The following is a 17,211-nucleotide window of genomic DNA, read 5'->3' on the forward strand; positions in this document are numbered from 1 at the left end:
GGGGGGCGGGGGCGGGCAGAGGTCTGGTCTTCGGGAGTTTAAGCTGCACTCTTGCCTTGCCGGTCACCACGCAGCCTCCTTTGGGGACAGTGTAGTGTCCCCATGAGCACATCATGTCTTTCCATTAGCCCTGCTCCCCTCCGGGACCCCCAAACCAGCACACCCCTTAGCCCACCCATTTCCTGCTGCCCCCCCTCTGGCCACCATAGTCCACCCTTCCCCAGCAGCTGAGGGATCTTTCTAGAGAGCCAATTGGCCAGGCGCTTTCCTGCTTGACCTGTGCAGCACTTGGAATAAAGTCCAGGCCCCTTGTCATGCCTCCTGGCCCTTATCACCCCTGCCACTCCCTGACCTCACCCTCCCCACGCACCCCCCCTTTCCCTTCTGGCCTCAGAGCCTCTGACCTACTGGTTCCCTGAACTCAGCCACTCCTCCAGGACCCCAGACAGGCCCCACCCATGGCCAGCCACGCAGTCGTTGATGGCTCCTTCCTGCCAGTTGATCAGGCCACAAGCCCAGGGTGCCCCTGTCATCCTGTCCTCTCGATGCCCACACGCAGTCCAGCAGAAAACCGGCCAGAGCCACCACCTGGTACGAGCCGGGATTTCTACAGAAACCCTCTAACAGCGCCTCCGCGGCCGCTTTGCCACCTACAGTCCATTCTCAACACAAAATCTGTAACAGCGGGGGTGAGGGTGTGCCACACCTGCCCAAAGCCCTCCTCTGCACCCCCACCTGACGCATGAGGAAAGCACGGTCCTTATGACAGGCCCTCCACCCCTCCCTCCAGCCGGTGTCTTTCCTACCTGTCCTCCTCCTACAACCACCCCTCAGACAGGCTCATGTTCCTGCCTCAGGACCTTTGCATTCACTCTTTTCTCTGCCTGGGCCAATTTTCTAGCCTCCCTTGAAGGTGCGGAGGGAGGGGGGCGTGTGACTGAGTTCTGGCTGATGGAGGTGATATGTATACCTCCAGACTAACCATCTTCCCTGCCTGCTGGCCGCACACACGGGACACTGCAGGGCTAGGCTGACCAGGAACGGCTGTGTTGGTCTCTGGACGAGGGGGAGGTTAACGTGCACTGGGCTCAGTTGCTGGGACTTGGGGATGTTTGTTACAGCAGCTGGTGTTCCTCTTCCGTTGCATGTAGGCAAGCAGAGGCAAAATTGCACCTGTGACGGCAGTCCAAGGGGACACGCAGTGCCACTCATTCGGTGGTAAAAGAAGGGCCATGTCTTGGTTCAGAAGGCAGGAGGGGCCGTCCCTGAGGAGGGAGCGTGACAGCTGAGACCTGAAGGATAAGCACAGCTGATGTGGTCGGAGGGCAGGAAAGAATTTCCCAGGCACAGGGAATGGTGCGTGCAAAGGCCCTGAGGCGGGAATGAAGGTCTAAGGACTACAGAAAGGTGAGTGTAACTCCCACAGAGGAACTGGGGAGGGAGCAGGGCTGGCCAGGCTCCCTCCTCCAGCCCATCAATTTTCACAACCACTTTATCTTTGAATAGAACCACTCTTTATTCTTTATTTAAAAAACTTTTTTGAGTTTATTTATTTTGAGAGAGCAAGGGAGGGTCAGAGGGCAAGAGGGAGAGAATCCCAAGCAGGCTCCACGATGTCAGCACAGAGCCGGATGCGGGGCTCGAACTCATCAACTGTGAGATCATGACCTGAGCTGAAGTCGGACACTTATCTGAACCACCAGGTGTCCCTACAGCACCCTTTTTTTTTTTTTTTCAACGTTTTTTTTTTTTTTAATTTATTTTTGGGACAGAGAGAGACAGAGCATGAACGGGGGAGGGGCAGAGAGAGAGGGAGACACAGAATCGGAAACAGGCTCCAGGCTCCGAGCCATCAGCCCAGAGCCCGACGCGGGGCTCGAACTCACGGACCGCGAGATCGTGACCTGGCTGAAGTCGGACGCTTAACCGACTGCGCCACCCAGGCGCCCCCCTACAGCACCCTTTAAAAGTGGTCCGGGGGCACCTGGGTGGCTCAGCTGGTTGAGCATCGCACTTCGGCTCAGGTCACAACCTCGAGGTTCGTGAGTTCCAGCCCCACACCGGGATGGCTGCTGTCAGCACAGAGCCCACTTTGGATCCTCTGTTCCCCTCTCTCTGCCCCTCCCCAGAGTGTGCTGTCTCTCTCTCTCTCTCTCTCTCAAAAATAAAGATTAAAAAAAAAATAAAGTAGGCTGAGCATACCTATCCTGCAGCCCAAGAAACTGAGGTTCCACAAGAGAAGGAACCCCCTGTTCAGCCGGAAAGACCAGGCCCCGACATGGGGTGAGGACCCGAGGAGTCTGGGTCAGCACAGGCCGGCGTCCCGCCCGAGTGGCCGCCCTGGTCGGGGGCAGGACTTCCGGGCCGGTCGGTCTTGATTCCCCCACCTCCTGCTTCCAGCACATTCTGCTTCTCTCGGTGATGGTGGGGGACCCACCCTGGGAGGACGAGGAGGGACAGGGCCAGAGGCATCACTAATCTTAATCCAGAAGCCAACCCTAGCTTGTGTGTCCACTTAGCTTCTGGAGGACGTGTGGGCCGCAGGGCCCTGGGGAGGGTCGCAGCGGCGGGGCGCTCTAGACCCGTCACCTGGATTCAGCCCCCAAGAAACCGATTTGACCAGGACTGATGGGCCAAGCCGGAACAGAGTCGGGGTCACTCGCCCAAACACAGCAGGCCTGAGCCTCTGGGGCAGAGGGGGAGAAGCCGGGCAAGAGGGAATGGGGGTGGGAGGCAAGAGAACAAAGGGAGGTGCCCTGGCCCTGCAGCTTTCCCTGCAGGACTTCTCAGAGCCTTTATGTCCTGCAGTACCCCAGGACTCCCAAGGGAGCGGCCACGCTGCACAGGGGTTCCCAAGCCGACCTGCCCACAGAACCCCTGCTGCAGGAACGTCTCACAGAAGCGGGCGCCCTGACTTCCTCAAGAAACACGGAGTGAGACGGGCGGGCCGAGGCTGGGCTGGAGTTCTCGCTCGGACACTGGTTTGCCCTGGGACCCTATGGAACCTCTTCAGGGTCACACGGGGCCTCTCATCCCTGGGTGTTTAGGGAGGAAGGGGCCAGGGGTGCCCCGTGGAAATAGGGCTCCCTGCCTGGGGCCACACAATCATGGCAGTAGGAGATGCACCCTCGTGGGGGAGAGGTGGCCAGAGCCCCCCCCCCTCCGGAGTGGACTCACGTACGACCTGCACGGAGAGGACAGCTGGGGGGTCATACTGGCTTCGCAGAACAGCCAAGGTTGTCCCTCCCCCCACTTCCCAAGGCCACGGTCAGGTCGGCCAGGGGCTCGCTCAGGCGCTGTGGAGGCCAACGCCATGCCCGTGGCTCCAGGCGCGAGAGGGGGCTAGAAGCTGTGACACCTCATTTTAAGGGGCCACCCATTAATTAATTAGGCCCAATGAATAATTCATGCTGCCTTGGGTATATTAATAGCATATTTATATGGCGTGCTATGGATAGTATACATTCTCGTCTGAACACTTCACAAATAATTCATGACCCCGCTCCTTTGCTGGGCTCCGGGAGAACCTGGCCAGTGCTGGGGCTAGGGCTCGTGGGTTGCTTCCAACAGCCAAATTTTACATTTCATTATAAATGGCTTTGCTGGGCATGTCGGTAACTTTTACATTTCCATCCACTTTATTATTAATGGCTTTCCTGAACTGTAGCAGCCAGGCGTCGCGCACAATGCGTTATAAATATTTGATCCAGCGTCTATAGTCTGCCATTTATCATTTATAACGGGTTACAAAAACATTATAAAACATTTACCGCACATTTATAGATCATTTTCGGCTACCACGATGATGTGTTATAAATACATTATTAATCCTCCTCACGCCATTTATAGGAGCCTCTTGTAATGAGGCCCGGCCCGCCCGGCCCCTGGTAAACAGAGCACACGCAGGGGCTGGTGGGGGCGGCCAGGCAGCGGCACCCGGCCGGCCGACGACGGAAGCCCGGCCCCGCCTCTGATGGCTGTGCGTCCTTGGCCGGATCACGGCACGTCTCTGTTCACGGAACAGGTCATTTATTGAGCACTTTCCGGGTAGGACGCTGCTCGAGGGCCACCCTGAGCCCTTGGCGTTACCGGCAGGCCCATTTCAGAGGTGTGGAGCCGGGCGGGGGTGGGGGGATTTGCCCAAGGCCACAGCCCAAGGGCTGGGCTGGCGTCAGACCCCGGGAAGCTCTGTGCCACAGGTGTTGCCCATCCCCGGGCTGGGGCCTCCAGGGAGCAGGATTGGCGAGCTCCAGCCGGGGGGATCTCAGATCTGGGGTGAGGAGCTCCTGGGGCCGGGGGTCCCCCGGGGCTGGCCTCTGACCTCGACTCCCGCGGCCACACGCTTTGCCACCGCAAAGGCCCTCGTGGCTGCGATCTGACTGTCACGCTGCCCCGGGAACAGAGGGTCTCGGACCCAGCGGCCCCTCCACAGAACCCCAGCTCCAGCTCCGAATCCCCGGGAGGCCAGCGGCAGCGGCCCGGGTGTGCAGAGCAGGTGGCCGTCGGCCATCAGACGGTCAGAGGGACCCTGGGCCCTGCAGCGGGAAGCCCTGCGCCCACCCGGGTCCCCTCTCTGGGGTGTGCGGCTCCCCCTGACTGCTCCTCCTAGGGCCTGAGCTCCGTCTGGAAGAGTGGGGGCCAGGCCACTTCCTGCACAAATGTCCCCCCCGCCCCACCATGTGCAGGCCCCGCCCTTGTTCCAAGAAGCCCCACAGTCCCCTCCAGGCCAGGAGGGCACCGGCAGAAAACCAGGGCTGTGGGCTCATCACTCACACTTGATAGAGGAGGAGAACCCTGTGGCCCCAACTGCAGGATGGTAAGTTGAGTCCTCACCTCAGAAACTCCTGTTCATCCTTCAAGACCCACGTGACATTCTACCTTTTCCGAGGAACCCTTCCAGACTCCCCCTGGCATAGGCCTTGTGGGATCCAACCTCTGGTCTCTGGGGGCCTAGCCTGGGCCGGGCGCGGGACCGGGGTCGGGTTGGTGAGGGAGCTGGACAGGCCTCCCCTCCCCCAGACTGTTCCCAGCAGGTCCCGGGGGAGCAGGTCCCCCCCTCCGACACCTGAAGTAACCCTCCCTCTGCCCGGCTGGACCTATCCGGGTCAGTTCTGGGGTGCCCTGAGGAAGGAAATAGGAGAGACGATTCTGACCCTCGACAGGAGCGGATCTGCCCTGCGTGGGCCTCACGGCCCTCATCTGCGAAATGGGGGCATAAGCCAGCCCTCCCCGGGGAAACACAGGGGCACGGGCCCCGGGGAGCCTCGTGGGGAGAGATCTGGGCTGCCCGCGCCTCTCTGCCCCTGGCCTGCAGGACGAGGGCGTGTTTGTGGGTCAGGGCCCGCCCCTTCCCGGGGACTGAAAATGAAACCAGGTGTTTTGTTTGGAAGCTGTTGGGGGAAGCACCTGAAACCATCACCATGGCAACGCCTCACCCGGCCCCACCCCTTCCCACCTGCCTTAGGAAGCCCAGTGGCCAGCAGCCCTTGCGGCCAGCCCGGCCTTTGCACAGCATCCTCTCTCCTAGACTGAAGGGGGCCGAGAGTCTGGGGCTGGACTCCTGTGGACTCCCAGAGCTGTCCGGGCCACACTGGCCCCTGCAACGGGGAGCTCAATACCGGGCTCAGCGCTGACCCTCACTGATCCCAGAACAGACGGGCAGGGACCACAGGCCCCGCCCCCCCTTCCCGCCCCCCTGCGCGGATTCCACACGTGCACCTGCCGGACCTCGGCTCGGCTGTCCCGAGTCTGCAGTGCGGCCACTGGAGACAGTGCCGTGAACACAGGCTCAGGCCCACGCACTGGACGCCAGGCCCCCACGCCGCCTCTGTGGCTGGTACCGTCGCCAGGGGACGTGGAAAAGCCTGGCGTGTGCAAGGGCCGGGACCGTCCGCCCCACGGGCGCCCCCACTGGAGTCACCCAGTCACGGTGCCTGGTACCAGCCCCCTGGACGCTGGCCAGCAGTCACGGACGCCGGGAGGATCCCCTCATCGGGGAGCAGATGCCCTGTCGCCTGTCCCCGCCACCACGTGTTTCACGTGGGACACCTCGGCTCAGGTAGCCTCCATTTTCTTGCTGGGTTTCTGCAGCCCGTCAGCTAGAGACAAACTGAGGCCCAGAGAGGCCCAGGACTGTCCCCCCCCGCCACCTCCCTGACACCCAAGGATCCCCTTCCCCAAACCCGGTCCAGCCTTCGGCGGGCCTCTGGCTACTGAGCCCGCGCGCGTGCGCGCGCGAGGGGACCCCCGCGGGGAGCCCGGGTTTGCGGGCTGGGGAGGAGCACACAGGCGGGCCGTGGGGCTTTGCCACAGCCCTGCCATCGTGGAGGGACAGGCGGCAAGCAGGCCCCGAGCCCAGCGGTGCTGACCCGGGGGAGGGGGCGCAGGACCCAGAGGTCCTACCTGGGCTGAGCTCAGGGGTCTCACTAAGCCTGTGCTGACAAAGCCCCGCCCACTCGGGCCCGGAGCTTGGGGGTGGGGCCCAGCAGGCAGGTGACCTGGCCCCCACACCTCCACTCCCTGGAGCACTTGCCCCGCACAGCCGTGGGCTGGAGGACACCCCAACCCCCGCACCGGGGCGCAGGCCTGGCCTCCGTCGGCCTCCACGCTCCAGGGGCTCCACGGGCGGTGCGGCCAGGGTCAGGGGCACCGACTCCGCCCTTGAGCCCCCAGCACTCCCTCAGCCCAGCCGGGGCCCCACCAGAGACCTGGCCCGTCACCCACCCCAGTGCCTCAGTTTCCTGGCGGGTGAGGGGAGACCGGTGCCGAAGGTAACAGCCAGCATCTCAGCAGCACCTTCCATGTGATGGCGGAAACTGCACACCTGATTCGAAGCCCGCTGTCCCCTACGGGCCCTGCAGGCGTGCCCAGGCCCCCTGCAGCCCCACCTCCACGGCCACCGCGCACGCCCGGCCTGCCCGCCCACTCCCATGCGGGGACCCTCGGTCTTTGCCACGCTGGGGGACAAGGGTGGAATCTCGCGGCTGCTGGAGCCCCTGCCTCCCGCGCTTCTCCACCGGGAGGTTTCAGAACCCACCGACGCTGCTGTTCCGTTGAGAGAACCAGGAGGCGAGGCAGCCCAGGTGGATCAGGGGACCTGATCTCCCTCGGGGGCCTTGACCTTAGGCCCTGAGGTTGGTGAGACTGGGCAGCGAGGGGGCCCAGAGACTGCCCCCGAGAGCCTCCTTTGCCTCCTGGGATCCCTCGCACACCCTGGTGCTGCGGTTCTGACAGGGGAGAGTCCCGCCCTCCTGCGGGGGGTCCCGGGTCACATGCTGTTGACGGGGCTCTCTGGTCATGAGGGTCCCAGCAGCCGGAACGGCCGTCCTCTCCGGTCGGGGTGGGGGGAGGGGTGCCGCCTCGGAGGCCGCCCTTCTGGGGTCTCAGGGCTGCACTGGGTGGGGGCTGGGATGCTAACTTCCGGGAGCTTGGGACCAGGGAGGCTGGGGGCTGGGAGCAAGGGTTCCGGGAAGGGGCTCGGGAGAAGGGGCGGGACGCCAGCCTTCTCCACACCGGGAGGGGCACTGCCGCTGTCCGCTGGGTGAAGCGAGGCCAGGCTGGGGCACAGGGGCTTCCGGGGCAAGGAGGCGACTCTCCCACTCCCCAGGGCTAGTCTCCCTCCTGGGGCGGAGGTTCGGCCTGGACGTCTGCCTCCCGCCTCCTTGACCCCAGCCCAGCAGCTTTGGGGTCAGTTTGTTAGCCACGGCGCCCCCTGGTGGCCCCAGTCCACGGCGCCCCCTGGTGGCCCCAGTGGAGCACAAGCGGGCAGGGGAGCCTGCTAGGGGGTGAGGGGTGGGGAGCCGGAGCGGGTAGGGGTAAGGCGGGGCGGTATCTGTGCTGCTGAGAAGCATGAAGGGGGTGGGGCCGGCTTTATGGGGCGCTGCCCTGCCCCTCAGCGCCCCTGGGGCCACGTTCTCGGGCAGGGCGCCCAGCCTAGCACCCACAGCTCCCCGGGGTGGGGGGGGGGGGGGGACACTCGCGGGTGGGGACGCTCTGGGCGGCTCGGCCGGCACTGGCTTCCAGCACTGGTGCCCTCAGCCAAGGGTCCCGGGCCTGTGGCCCCTCTGGGGAGCGAGGGGACCAGCCTCGGCCCAGGGGCTCCTACCCGACAGAAGTGCTCAGGGCCGGACAGGTGGAGCAGGACAGCAGGGAGCAGGGGCTGTGGCAGGTGGGCCAGGGGGCGGGCGGGCTCCCCCTCCCCGCCCCGCTCAACCCGCAGGCGTCTCAAGGGAAGCGAGCACCAGGCAGCCGACACTCGGGTAATTCACAACGTTTTATTTGAATCCAGCCCCCTGTGCGGGGCCGTGGGCTCTGGACGCTGCCCCTGCCGGGCCCGGCGCTGGCTCGGCGCCCTCCCTGACCCGGAACCACCGGGCGGCCAGCAGACGGGCCCCCGCGCGGGCTCACATCACCGCCTCCATGTGCAGGATCCTCAGGGCCTCGGAGATCTGGACGCTGGTGTCCATCTGACCGTACATGCCCACCAGGAAGGCCCGGTGCAGCAACACGGCCGCGTGCTCTGTGGGCGACACAGGACGGACGTCAGGGTCCCGACGGGCAGCGGGCTGTGGGAAGCAGAGCGCCCGCTTCCCCGTGGGCCGGGTCGGGACTCACCCTGGCAGAGGAGGGTGTATTCTGGCAGGTTCCTGAGGGCCGTCTGCACCACCTCAAAGTCCCGGCTGCCCAGGCAGTACATGAACGTGGGCAAGAAGTCCGCCGCGATGCTGCAAAGACACGCGCTCAGACAGACGCCTCCCCCCTGCGCCCAAGACCACCCTGGAGCCCGTGGCCAGGCCCCGGAGGGGTTAACTGACCCCCGAGAGTCTGGTCCGGGGCTCCCTCGGCCAGCAGGGTCAGGGCAGGCCCGGGGCTCACCTGGGGTTGTTCTGGATGGAGCGCAGGGCCAGGCCGAAGGCCAGGTGGCGACACGGCTCCTCGGCAGAGCTCATCAGCCGCTGTAGACTGGTCTGCAGGGGTGGGGGCGTGACGGGAGCTCGGACCGCCGGTCCCCAGGCTCTCGGCCATCGGCCTCAGGACAGCGACAGCAGCGAGGGTCGGCAGGGGACCCTGCTCCCCAAGCCCCCACCCCCACGGCCTCGTAACACGAGGTGGGAAGCGTCGGCCGGCCGGCCATAGGTTCCCAGAGCGAGGCTGGGCTCCCCGCTCCCTGGGAGCACCTGGGGCCGGGCCAGGCTCACACCTGGGCTGCCCCCGTCCCCGCGGCGGCCCGCTTCTGACAGAAGGCCGACCGGGCCCTCAGCTCCCTCACCGAGAAAAAGCCCAGAATCTCCGGTCTCCGCCGAGACATCTCATCTATGTCGCTCAGAACTTCCAACAGATCTAAGGTGGGCAGAGGGAGCACGTGAGGGCCAGGCCTCGGCTGCTGGACCCGGGCCGGGACCTCTGTGTGCCCATGCAGCCCAGAGGCAGGAGCCCCAGCCCGCACCGTCCCCCATCCCGCCTGCCGGGCAGGGGCCGAGCAAGGACACCACCAGGACCCTGGCCGGTCCCCAGTCTGGTCTCTGCACAGGTTCCAACAGAGAGAGCTGTGGTGTTCCAGACGTGGTGCAGCCTATCAGAACGCTAGCACCAGTGCCCTCTGGAACCTTCCACACCACCCTTGGTGCCTGGTGAGCTTGGGAGGCCCCCAGCGCCTCAGGGTGAAGAGCACCCGGCTCCCAGTTCCCTCAGGCCAATGACCCCACGCTGTAGGCGCCGTTGACAAGGAAGCATCCAGAAGTACCGTGCCCCCGTCACCCCCGACCCTCGTCCGGCAGAGGGAGGAGGCCATGGATCTGCACTGGGACCGCCGTCCCCACTGCCCGTCGCCGGCCGTCCCGAGACACTCCTGCTGCCAGGTGGCGGCCAGCCCCTCACACCCCGCTCTGCTCCGGTCGGCTGATGCCCAGACACACACCCGCCCCACAGCGTGCCCGGGAGCCCGAGCCGCTGCGGCCGCCCAACCCCTCTGCTCCCTGCAGGCCCGTCAGGCCTGCCCTCCGCGGGTGCCGCTCGGCTCCAGGGTCCCCGCTCTCCACCGCGTCCGCAGCCTGTGAGGCCGCCGGCAGGGGGGCCCATCCCTGCCTCAAGCCCCTGAGGAAAGAGCCCGGCTCCCCCCTCCGGCAAGGACCCCGCGCCTCTGGATGGCCGGGTGTCCCATCAGACCCAGGGCACCACGGGGCCACGATGGGTGCCCCCTGCCCGCCACAGGGCCGCCCCGGTCTGCAGGAGCCAGGCTCCCAAACTCACCCTCCACGGCCTGGCCCCGGGAGAGCCTCTTCATGTAGGGGGCCATCTCCGCTGCGGTCAGAGGGGTGGAGAGCGACACGCTGACCAGGGGCAGGGAGCCGGCCGAGCTCTCATCTGGAAGCCGGGAAGTTGGTGCCTTCAGGCCGGAAACAGAGCCACCCGGGCCGGGAGCACCCACCCGCCTGGAGGTGAGGCCTGCCGGCGCTCATCGCCATGGCTCCGGACCCTGCGCGTAAGCGGGGCCGTCCCTGCCAAGCACCCGCGGAATCCCACGGGAGGGTGGAGGCTGCAGCCGCTGCCCCGGGGTGAGCACGCTGCCTGGGACACAGCGGGCACCCACTGAACGGGGGGCGGCGAGCCCACTGGGAGCTGCCCGGGAGACGGCACTTTCCGGCCCGACCCGCCACCTGCCACACCCAGTGCGGGTTTTCTCTGCACCTGCCTGAGCGTGACTTCGAGGCTAGAGTGGCGACCCGCCCCGCCGCAGCCCTGGCACCCAGCGGGCGCCCAATAAAGGCAGGCGCGGGCCCCACGGCAGAGGTTTCTACAAACTCCACCAAATGATTCGGCGGAATTGGGGGCAGCACGAGCGCTCAGAGCCCAGTGACGGACTCTGCCAGGGGCACGGGGCCCGCCCGCTCCCTCACAGCTGCCCCTGTACGCCCCGTAGCCCCAGCCCCTTCCCGGCAGCGCCCCTGCGGGGCCCACTCACCCTCGCCCTCCTCGTCCAGGCCCCGGTCGGCTCTGCCGTCCCTACTGGGCAGGCTCAGCCCTGCGAGGAGGGACTTGAGAGCCACCAGATCGCTGCTGTCGAAGGACAGGTCGCTGGGGAGGACACAGGTTCTCCGTGAGGAAGACACCACAGGGGCGGGATGGGAGGGTGTGGGAGGAGGCAAGGAGCTTCCGGGAGCGGGTTCAGAACAGAAGTGGGACTCGGCCCGAGCCCTCACCCCCCACCCCCTCCCCACACCGGGCTCCAACCCTCAGGCAGCGTCCATTCCCGGCCACCACCCTGCCTCAGGGACCCCCCCCGCCCCGTTCCCCCCGCCCCGACCCGAGCACTGACTGCCCTCCCACAGCCTTCCCTCCGGCTGGGCTGGACCCTCACCTGCCGGAGCCTGTGCAGGCCGGACACACACATACACACACACACTCACTGCAGCGCGTCCGCGTGTTTCTGCAGGAAGGACACGGCCGCCGGGGCGTTGCAGGTCACGTACTTGTGGGTGAAGTGCACGAACTTGTGGATGAAGGGCGCCAGGTGGCGGGACGACTTTCTGTAGCTCTGCAAAGCGGAAGCCGGGTGCTCACAGCTGCGGCGCCCCCACCCTGCCCGCCACACCTGCCCTGGAGGCCTCAGGACGGACCCCCAGACGCCAGCAACGCCACCGCCTGCCGGCCGCCACGCTAAAGTCTCCAAAACGGCCTTGCCGTTCGTGAACTGCCAGCGTGGACAGGCACACGTCTAGCTGGAGCGTGAAAGCAGATGGACGACAGACCCCAGGAAGGCAGCAAGGCCGCAGAGAGGGCTGTGCTGAGCCCCGGCTGCAGAACACGAGCTGTGTCCCCAGGCGCATGAGAAGCAGGGAGCTGGTGCCCAGGGTGGGGGGCAGAAGCCACTGGGTAGGGGGCCCGGCCCTGCCCTTGCTGCGGTGATGCGGGCCACCCCTGCCCTCCCACAGGCCCCAGGACAGCCTCAGGCGGAAGGGGACGGAGGCAGGTCAGGCCTGGCCAGGTTGTGAGGGCAGAAGCGGGCGGAAGGTGGTGGGAGCCGTGGGGGTGCCAGTGGGCAGAGGAGGAACAAGGACACACGGGCCTGGCCCGGGGGGAGCCCCACCGCCCAGCGGTGAGAGGCAGGGGGCCCAAGCTGGCGGCAGACCCACCAGAAGCAGGCGGACGAAGGAGCGCAGACAGTCCCACAGCGCCCCCTGGTGCTCGCTCTGGAACACCTGCGGCTGCAGCAGCTCCAGGACCCCCAGCACGTGCAGGAAGAAGGTCAGGTGGTTCTGCTGCCGGAACTCCTGGAAGTTGAGGTGGGTGCGGCCGTGCAGGAGCGCGGCGATCATGGGCAGGTGCCTGGGGGCGATGAAGGGTGCTCGTGGGTGGCCGCTCGACCCCACAGGAAACCCGCCCGTCCGTAGGTGGCCTGGGCCACACCCGGGCCCACCCCTAACAAGCTCCGGGGCACGCCCTGAGGGGCCGAACTGGCCACCCTGACCGTCCCACTGGGTTCTAGGTCTACGAGGTGCCGTGTGTCCTGACCCAGCCTCCGGGGCTGTGCCCGGGCCCTCCCAGCTCAGACTCGGCTCAGTCAGGAAGAAGCCAAAGGCCACCACTGGGCCACGAGGGCCGGCAGCTTCCAGATGCAGAGCCCGCTCTTACACCACCCGAACACAGGCAGGACGCAAGGAGCCACCAGACGCCCTGCCGGGGCCCCCAGAGCGCAGCCGGGCGCCCGCACCTGAGCAGCAGGATGGGGTGGGCCACGGCCAGCTTCCGGCAGGCCATGTTAGCGTCGGCCACCCTGTTCTCTGACGACCTTGAGTCGCTGGTGTCTGCCAGGAGGGTGATGACGCGGTGGATGAGGCCGTCCAGCTGAGGGGATGGTGGGGTGAGGGCCAGGGGCCACCCGCAGAAGGCCCACACCTGGCCCCGGCCACGCAGCGGACCCGGGAAAGCTGTCCCCCTGTGCTTTCTGGGGACGCGTCAAACAGGCCGGAGCCAAAGCTTCCAGACAGCCTCGCACACGGAATTCAGTCACCCTCCACGTAAAACAGACACCTCGGCTAAACGCCAAAGTGGTACGTTGAGATAAAAAAGCAACACGCTGCGTAAAACACGATCTCAACTCTGCAAAGCGACACGTACGAAAAAGCGAACGCAACAGGGTTAGAAAGAACCAATTTCCCTACGTTGTGCTGAAAACAGGGAAGGTGACAGATCCCACCACGGAGGCAGGGGCGGGAGGCCTCCCGGATGCCTGGGCCCCAGCCCCGTATCTGCCCCAGGCAGCGGAGGCAAGCACCGCACACCACACGGGCCGGCCGTGCCGCGTGACGGTCCCCGGGCCCACGGTGGGCGGGGGGCATGAGCGGGCGGGTCCGGCCACGCGGCGGACGACCCCACGGCCAAGAAGGAGCGAGCCATCCGCGCACGCCAAGCACACCCGCTTCTCGGGACCACGCGGAGTGCAAGGTGGCCCACGAGCAGCATGCGTCGCCGCTCCACGGACAGAGGCTCCGGGGAGCGCACAGGCCCGGGCGTTCACCGGGGAGGGTCTCCGGGGGCCCGAAGCAGCGTCCCCGCTAGAGGCAGGCTTTCAGCACTCGCCGCCGGGGCCCGCCCCCGCCCCACCCCCCGTCCCGCCCCCGCCCCACCCCCCCATCCCCGCCCCGCTCACCTTGCAGGTGCTGCTGCCCGTGGCGCCTCCACTGTGCAGCAGGGCCTCGGGCACGGGCGCCCGCAGCTCCGGCCACTGCAGGTACAGCTGCACCAGCAGGTCCCGGCAGCGCCTGCCCGGCACACTGGAAGAGACCGAGGCGCGGCTGCTGGGCGCACGGGGCTCCGCGGGCGGCAGCCTCGGGGCCCGCGGCCGGGGAGGGCGGCCCGCTCACCTGTCGCCCCACTGCCGGATGCAGCCGGTCAGGTGCGCCGTCACCGTCCCGATGCTCGCGTCGTCCCCGCGACAGCAGCGGAGCAACAGGGGCAGCCGGGCCTGGAGCAGACTGCAGGAGGCAGCGTCCCCGTCCTGGCTTCTGGCCTCCGCCTCCGCCAGGATCAGCTCGGCCAGGCCGACGAGTTCCGGCGCCCGGACCCGCAGCGCCAGCTCCTCCCGCCGCTTCTGCAACCGGCGACCGCCCGTCAGCGCCAGGCCGGAGCGGAGGCGCTGGCGCGGGCCTCGCCCCTCGCCCCACCCGACACCTGCCTGAGGGGTGCGCTGGTCCCTTCCCTGCCAGATCCGCGGCACGTGGATGCAGGCCCACAGGAAGTCCAGCGACGCCGAAGGGTCGAACCTGCAAGGGCACAGCAGCTCTGGCTCGGTTTCCAGGCGCAGAATGCAAACCACCGTCGCGACAAGAGAACGGAGGGCAGGACGTGACCGGCGGTGGAAGCTGTGCACCACGGACATCTCTCCCGATGAGCTCTCTAGGTAAGGGCCACCCCGCCTCACCTGACCTCGCCGCGTCTCACACCAGCGAAACCAACGGCCCTGCCCACCCAACGGCACCTGGAACCCCTGCACGTGGCGTGGATGGACACCCTCCGAGGAGAGGACGTTCTGTCTGTTGACCGTCTGCCCTGCTGGACGCCCGGGGCAGGGAAACTTGGACGGCGGGGGGAGGGTGTCTGTATCCCGAGGGTGGTGAGACCCACCGCAGGGCCCCCTTCCGGGTAAGAGCCCCAGGCACCCAAAGAAGCCAGGCGGGGTGGGGAGCACGGGATCAGATGTCCAGAGGCCCCTCAATGCTGCCCCCACGCTGCCTGGCCCTCGGGGGAGGGCGGGCGGGGGGGGGGGGGGGCACGCACACCTCTGCTCCCGGTTCTTGCCCAGCAGGATACGGATACACTGGTGCAACGTGGACCAGCTGGACTGGTGGGTGAGGAGGGCGAGCAGGTAGGGTCGGAAAGACGGCACCTGGGGGCCCGGATGACCTTTGCCCTGCGGAGGAAGGACACCTGGGCTGACCGGCCAGGCGTCCTCTGCCGAGTAGGGTCAGCAGACGACGCCCCACTCGAGCCGCCGGGAAGCAGAGGGAGGAGGCCGTTCCCAGCGAGACCCGGAGCCCCCGCCTGGGAGGCAGTCCCGGCCACGTGGGGTCCAGCCGGAGTCGCCACAGCCAGAACACGTGCTGGCCCGGACCAGCTTCCTGGGGACGGTGAGCGCGAACAGGAACGACAAAGCCCAAATCCCCATCTCCTGCTCCAGAACCTCAGAAGCTGGTCCAAAGACCGCCACGGGCCGCAGGAGCACCTCGGGAGGCTCGGGGACGGAGGAGGGTGATCACCGCTGAGACTCCCCGCCCCCGCCCCCGCCCCGCAAGGCCCCACAGCCTCCTTGGGGACCCATCCCGGGCGGGGGGCCGGGCTCCGCTCTCCATGAGGCTCACCAGCGGTGCCTCCCGTCCCTGCACGAGGCCCTGGGCCACGCGCTGCCGGTCCCACTCTGGCCTGCCCGCCCCAGCAACCCGACCTGACCGCTGCAGTCACTGCTCACAGGGGACGGGGCACCCCCCCCACCCCTGGCCGACGAGGGTCAGGCCTGGGCTTCCGCTGGGACCGAGGGAAAGCCGGTCCGTGCGGGGGCCGGCCCGGGTCCGTGCGCAGCCCACCTTGCTCCGGGAGAACAGCAGCCTCTGCTGTAGGTCGGGACAACTGCTGATCACCTCAGGGTCCAGCAGCTCCAGCCAGTCGACCAGGAGCCCGGAGCAGGGTCCCAGCTGCACGGTCTCCGGGCTGAAGGGAATGCAGGGCCGGGTCAGAAACGGCTGGCCTGGGGCGGGGGTGGGGGGTGGGGGGAGGTGGGGAGAGGTGGGGGGTGGCGCGGGCAGGCCACAGCCCTCCCAGCCCCCCCAGCCCACCTGCAGCTGTCGGCCTCAGGCTCCCCCGGGGCTGGGGGCTCCTTCTCCTGCAGCAGCAGGGAGCTCAACACGGCCACGGGCCTCCAGGTCGGGGACGCGGTGGCAAAGAGAGCAGCCAGCAGCTCCTCCAGGTGGGGCGACCCCGCCTCAATCAGGCCCCGGAGGACTGCAGGGGGAAAAAGAGCGTGTTCCGCGTCACTCCAGCTCCGGGGACGGGCATGGGCGGGCCTCGGGCCACCTGACTCTGGGACAGACAGGCCAGGGCTATTCGGCCAGGGGAGGAGCCTTCCGGCAGACCGCCGTTCCTGGCCACAGGCCCCATTTTGGGGGCACCTAGGAGAGGGACCTCTGGGCTCGGCAGCCAGGCTGGGGGTCCTCATGGCGCCCGACCCCGAGTTACCTTTGCCGACAAGCTCGGGCTCCACACCACACTTCTCCCCCGACCTGAGGGTGGCGACCACGGCCCGGACAGTAGAACTGACCACCTCCGAGTCCCCGCGGAACGCCAGGGCCTCGGCGAGGCGCAGGAGCCCGCTCCGTGCTGCAGGGAAGCGCGCGTGTGACCCGGGGTCTGGCGCGGGCCCCCGTCCCCGCTCCCCAGCCTGCCTGCCTCCCCGGCTCCCCGCCTCCACTTCCCGCTAAGGCTCCCGCTTTGTTCCCCACAGCCCCAGTTTTCCAATCCCTGGGCCACGTCCACGCTGACGCCCACGCAGGGCCCACACAGCCCAACGGCTGACACCCCCAAACGGACTGGGCCCTCCCCACTGCCCCCCGGGGGAGGGGCAGCAAGCCCGAGGCCCTCACCATCGCTGATCCTGCGGCGGGCCGAGTACTGGGCGGCGAACAGCTTGAGCTGGGCCTGCAGGGGTCCGCCCTCCCCCGCGGGGCCGTCCAGCCACCGCAGCATCTGCACGAGCACTTGGAGGAAGAGCGACGAGAAGCTGGTGTCCTGCGGCACACAGCGCTGTGGGGGGGGAGCCGCAGCTCAGAGGCGGGACCTCCGACCCTTCCAAACCGCACAGCCGGCGAGCCATTCTCCCGTCTGCAACCGGCCCGGCTGCGGCTCGGGGAGGAAGAGGAAACGCCCCACGGGCGCACACACGAGTGGCAGCACGCGTGGACGCGGGCAGACGAGCAAGTTCGGCAGGGTCACCGAGTCGGGGTGACAGACGTGGACCGGTAACCACCCCCCCGGCTTACTGGGGCGCCTCCCCGAACAGACGTGGGGCTCTACGCCCGGCTCTGCAGCCGCCAGCTCCCTCCCTGCCCTGGGAAGCCGAAGACGAAGGCCCGCACAGGGACAGCGTGAGGGCAGCCGGTGGGCAAGGCCGGGGCCAGCTCTGCGGAAGGCCCAGGACTCAGGGTGGACTCAAGGCCGAGGCCC

At 67.2% G+C, this 17,211-nt stretch overlaps 1 protein-coding gene across 1 annotated transcript in view; it reads right to left on the reverse strand.

Annotated features, from left to right (window-relative positions):
* Positions 1 to 8,290: 8,290 nt before the first annotated feature.
* The window catches only part of INTS1 (integrator complex subunit 1), a 29,976-nt gene continuing 21,055 nt past the window's right edge, over positions 8,291 to 17,211 (reverse strand). The window contains exons 31-47 of the mRNA XM_058711144.1: positions 16,632 to 16,791; positions 16,228 to 16,368; positions 15,828 to 15,993; positions 15,579 to 15,702; positions 14,778 to 14,908; positions 14,174 to 14,261; positions 13,863 to 14,089; positions 13,649 to 13,772; positions 12,710 to 12,843; positions 12,132 to 12,324; positions 11,406 to 11,533; positions 10,961 to 11,073; positions 10,249 to 10,362; positions 9,269 to 9,339; positions 8,875 to 8,966; positions 8,614 to 8,723; positions 8,291 to 8,518 (exon numbers count right to left, since the gene is read on the reverse strand). Of these exons, the coding sequence (XP_058567127.1) occupies positions 8,403 to 8,518; positions 8,614 to 8,723; positions 8,875 to 8,966; positions 9,269 to 9,339; positions 10,249 to 10,362; positions 10,961 to 11,073; positions 11,406 to 11,533; positions 12,132 to 12,324; positions 12,710 to 12,843; positions 13,649 to 13,772; positions 13,863 to 14,089; positions 14,174 to 14,261; positions 14,778 to 14,908; positions 15,579 to 15,702; positions 15,828 to 15,993; positions 16,228 to 16,368; positions 16,632 to 16,791 (2,232 nt within the window). The 3' untranslated portion in view covers positions 8,291 to 8,402. The remainder of the gene's footprint in view (positions 8,519 to 8,613; positions 8,724 to 8,874; positions 8,967 to 9,268; positions 9,340 to 10,248; positions 10,363 to 10,960; positions 11,074 to 11,405; positions 11,534 to 12,131; positions 12,325 to 12,709; positions 12,844 to 13,648; positions 13,773 to 13,862; positions 14,090 to 14,173; positions 14,262 to 14,777; positions 14,909 to 15,578; positions 15,703 to 15,827; positions 15,994 to 16,227; positions 16,369 to 16,631; positions 16,792 to 17,211) is intronic.

This window comes from Neofelis nebulosa, chromosome 18 (genome assembly GCF_028018385.1).
Source record: "Neofelis nebulosa isolate mNeoNeb1 chromosome 18, mNeoNeb1.pri, whole genome shotgun sequence".
Lineage (NCBI taxonomy): Eukaryota > Metazoa > Chordata > Mammalia > Carnivora > Felidae > Neofelis > Neofelis nebulosa.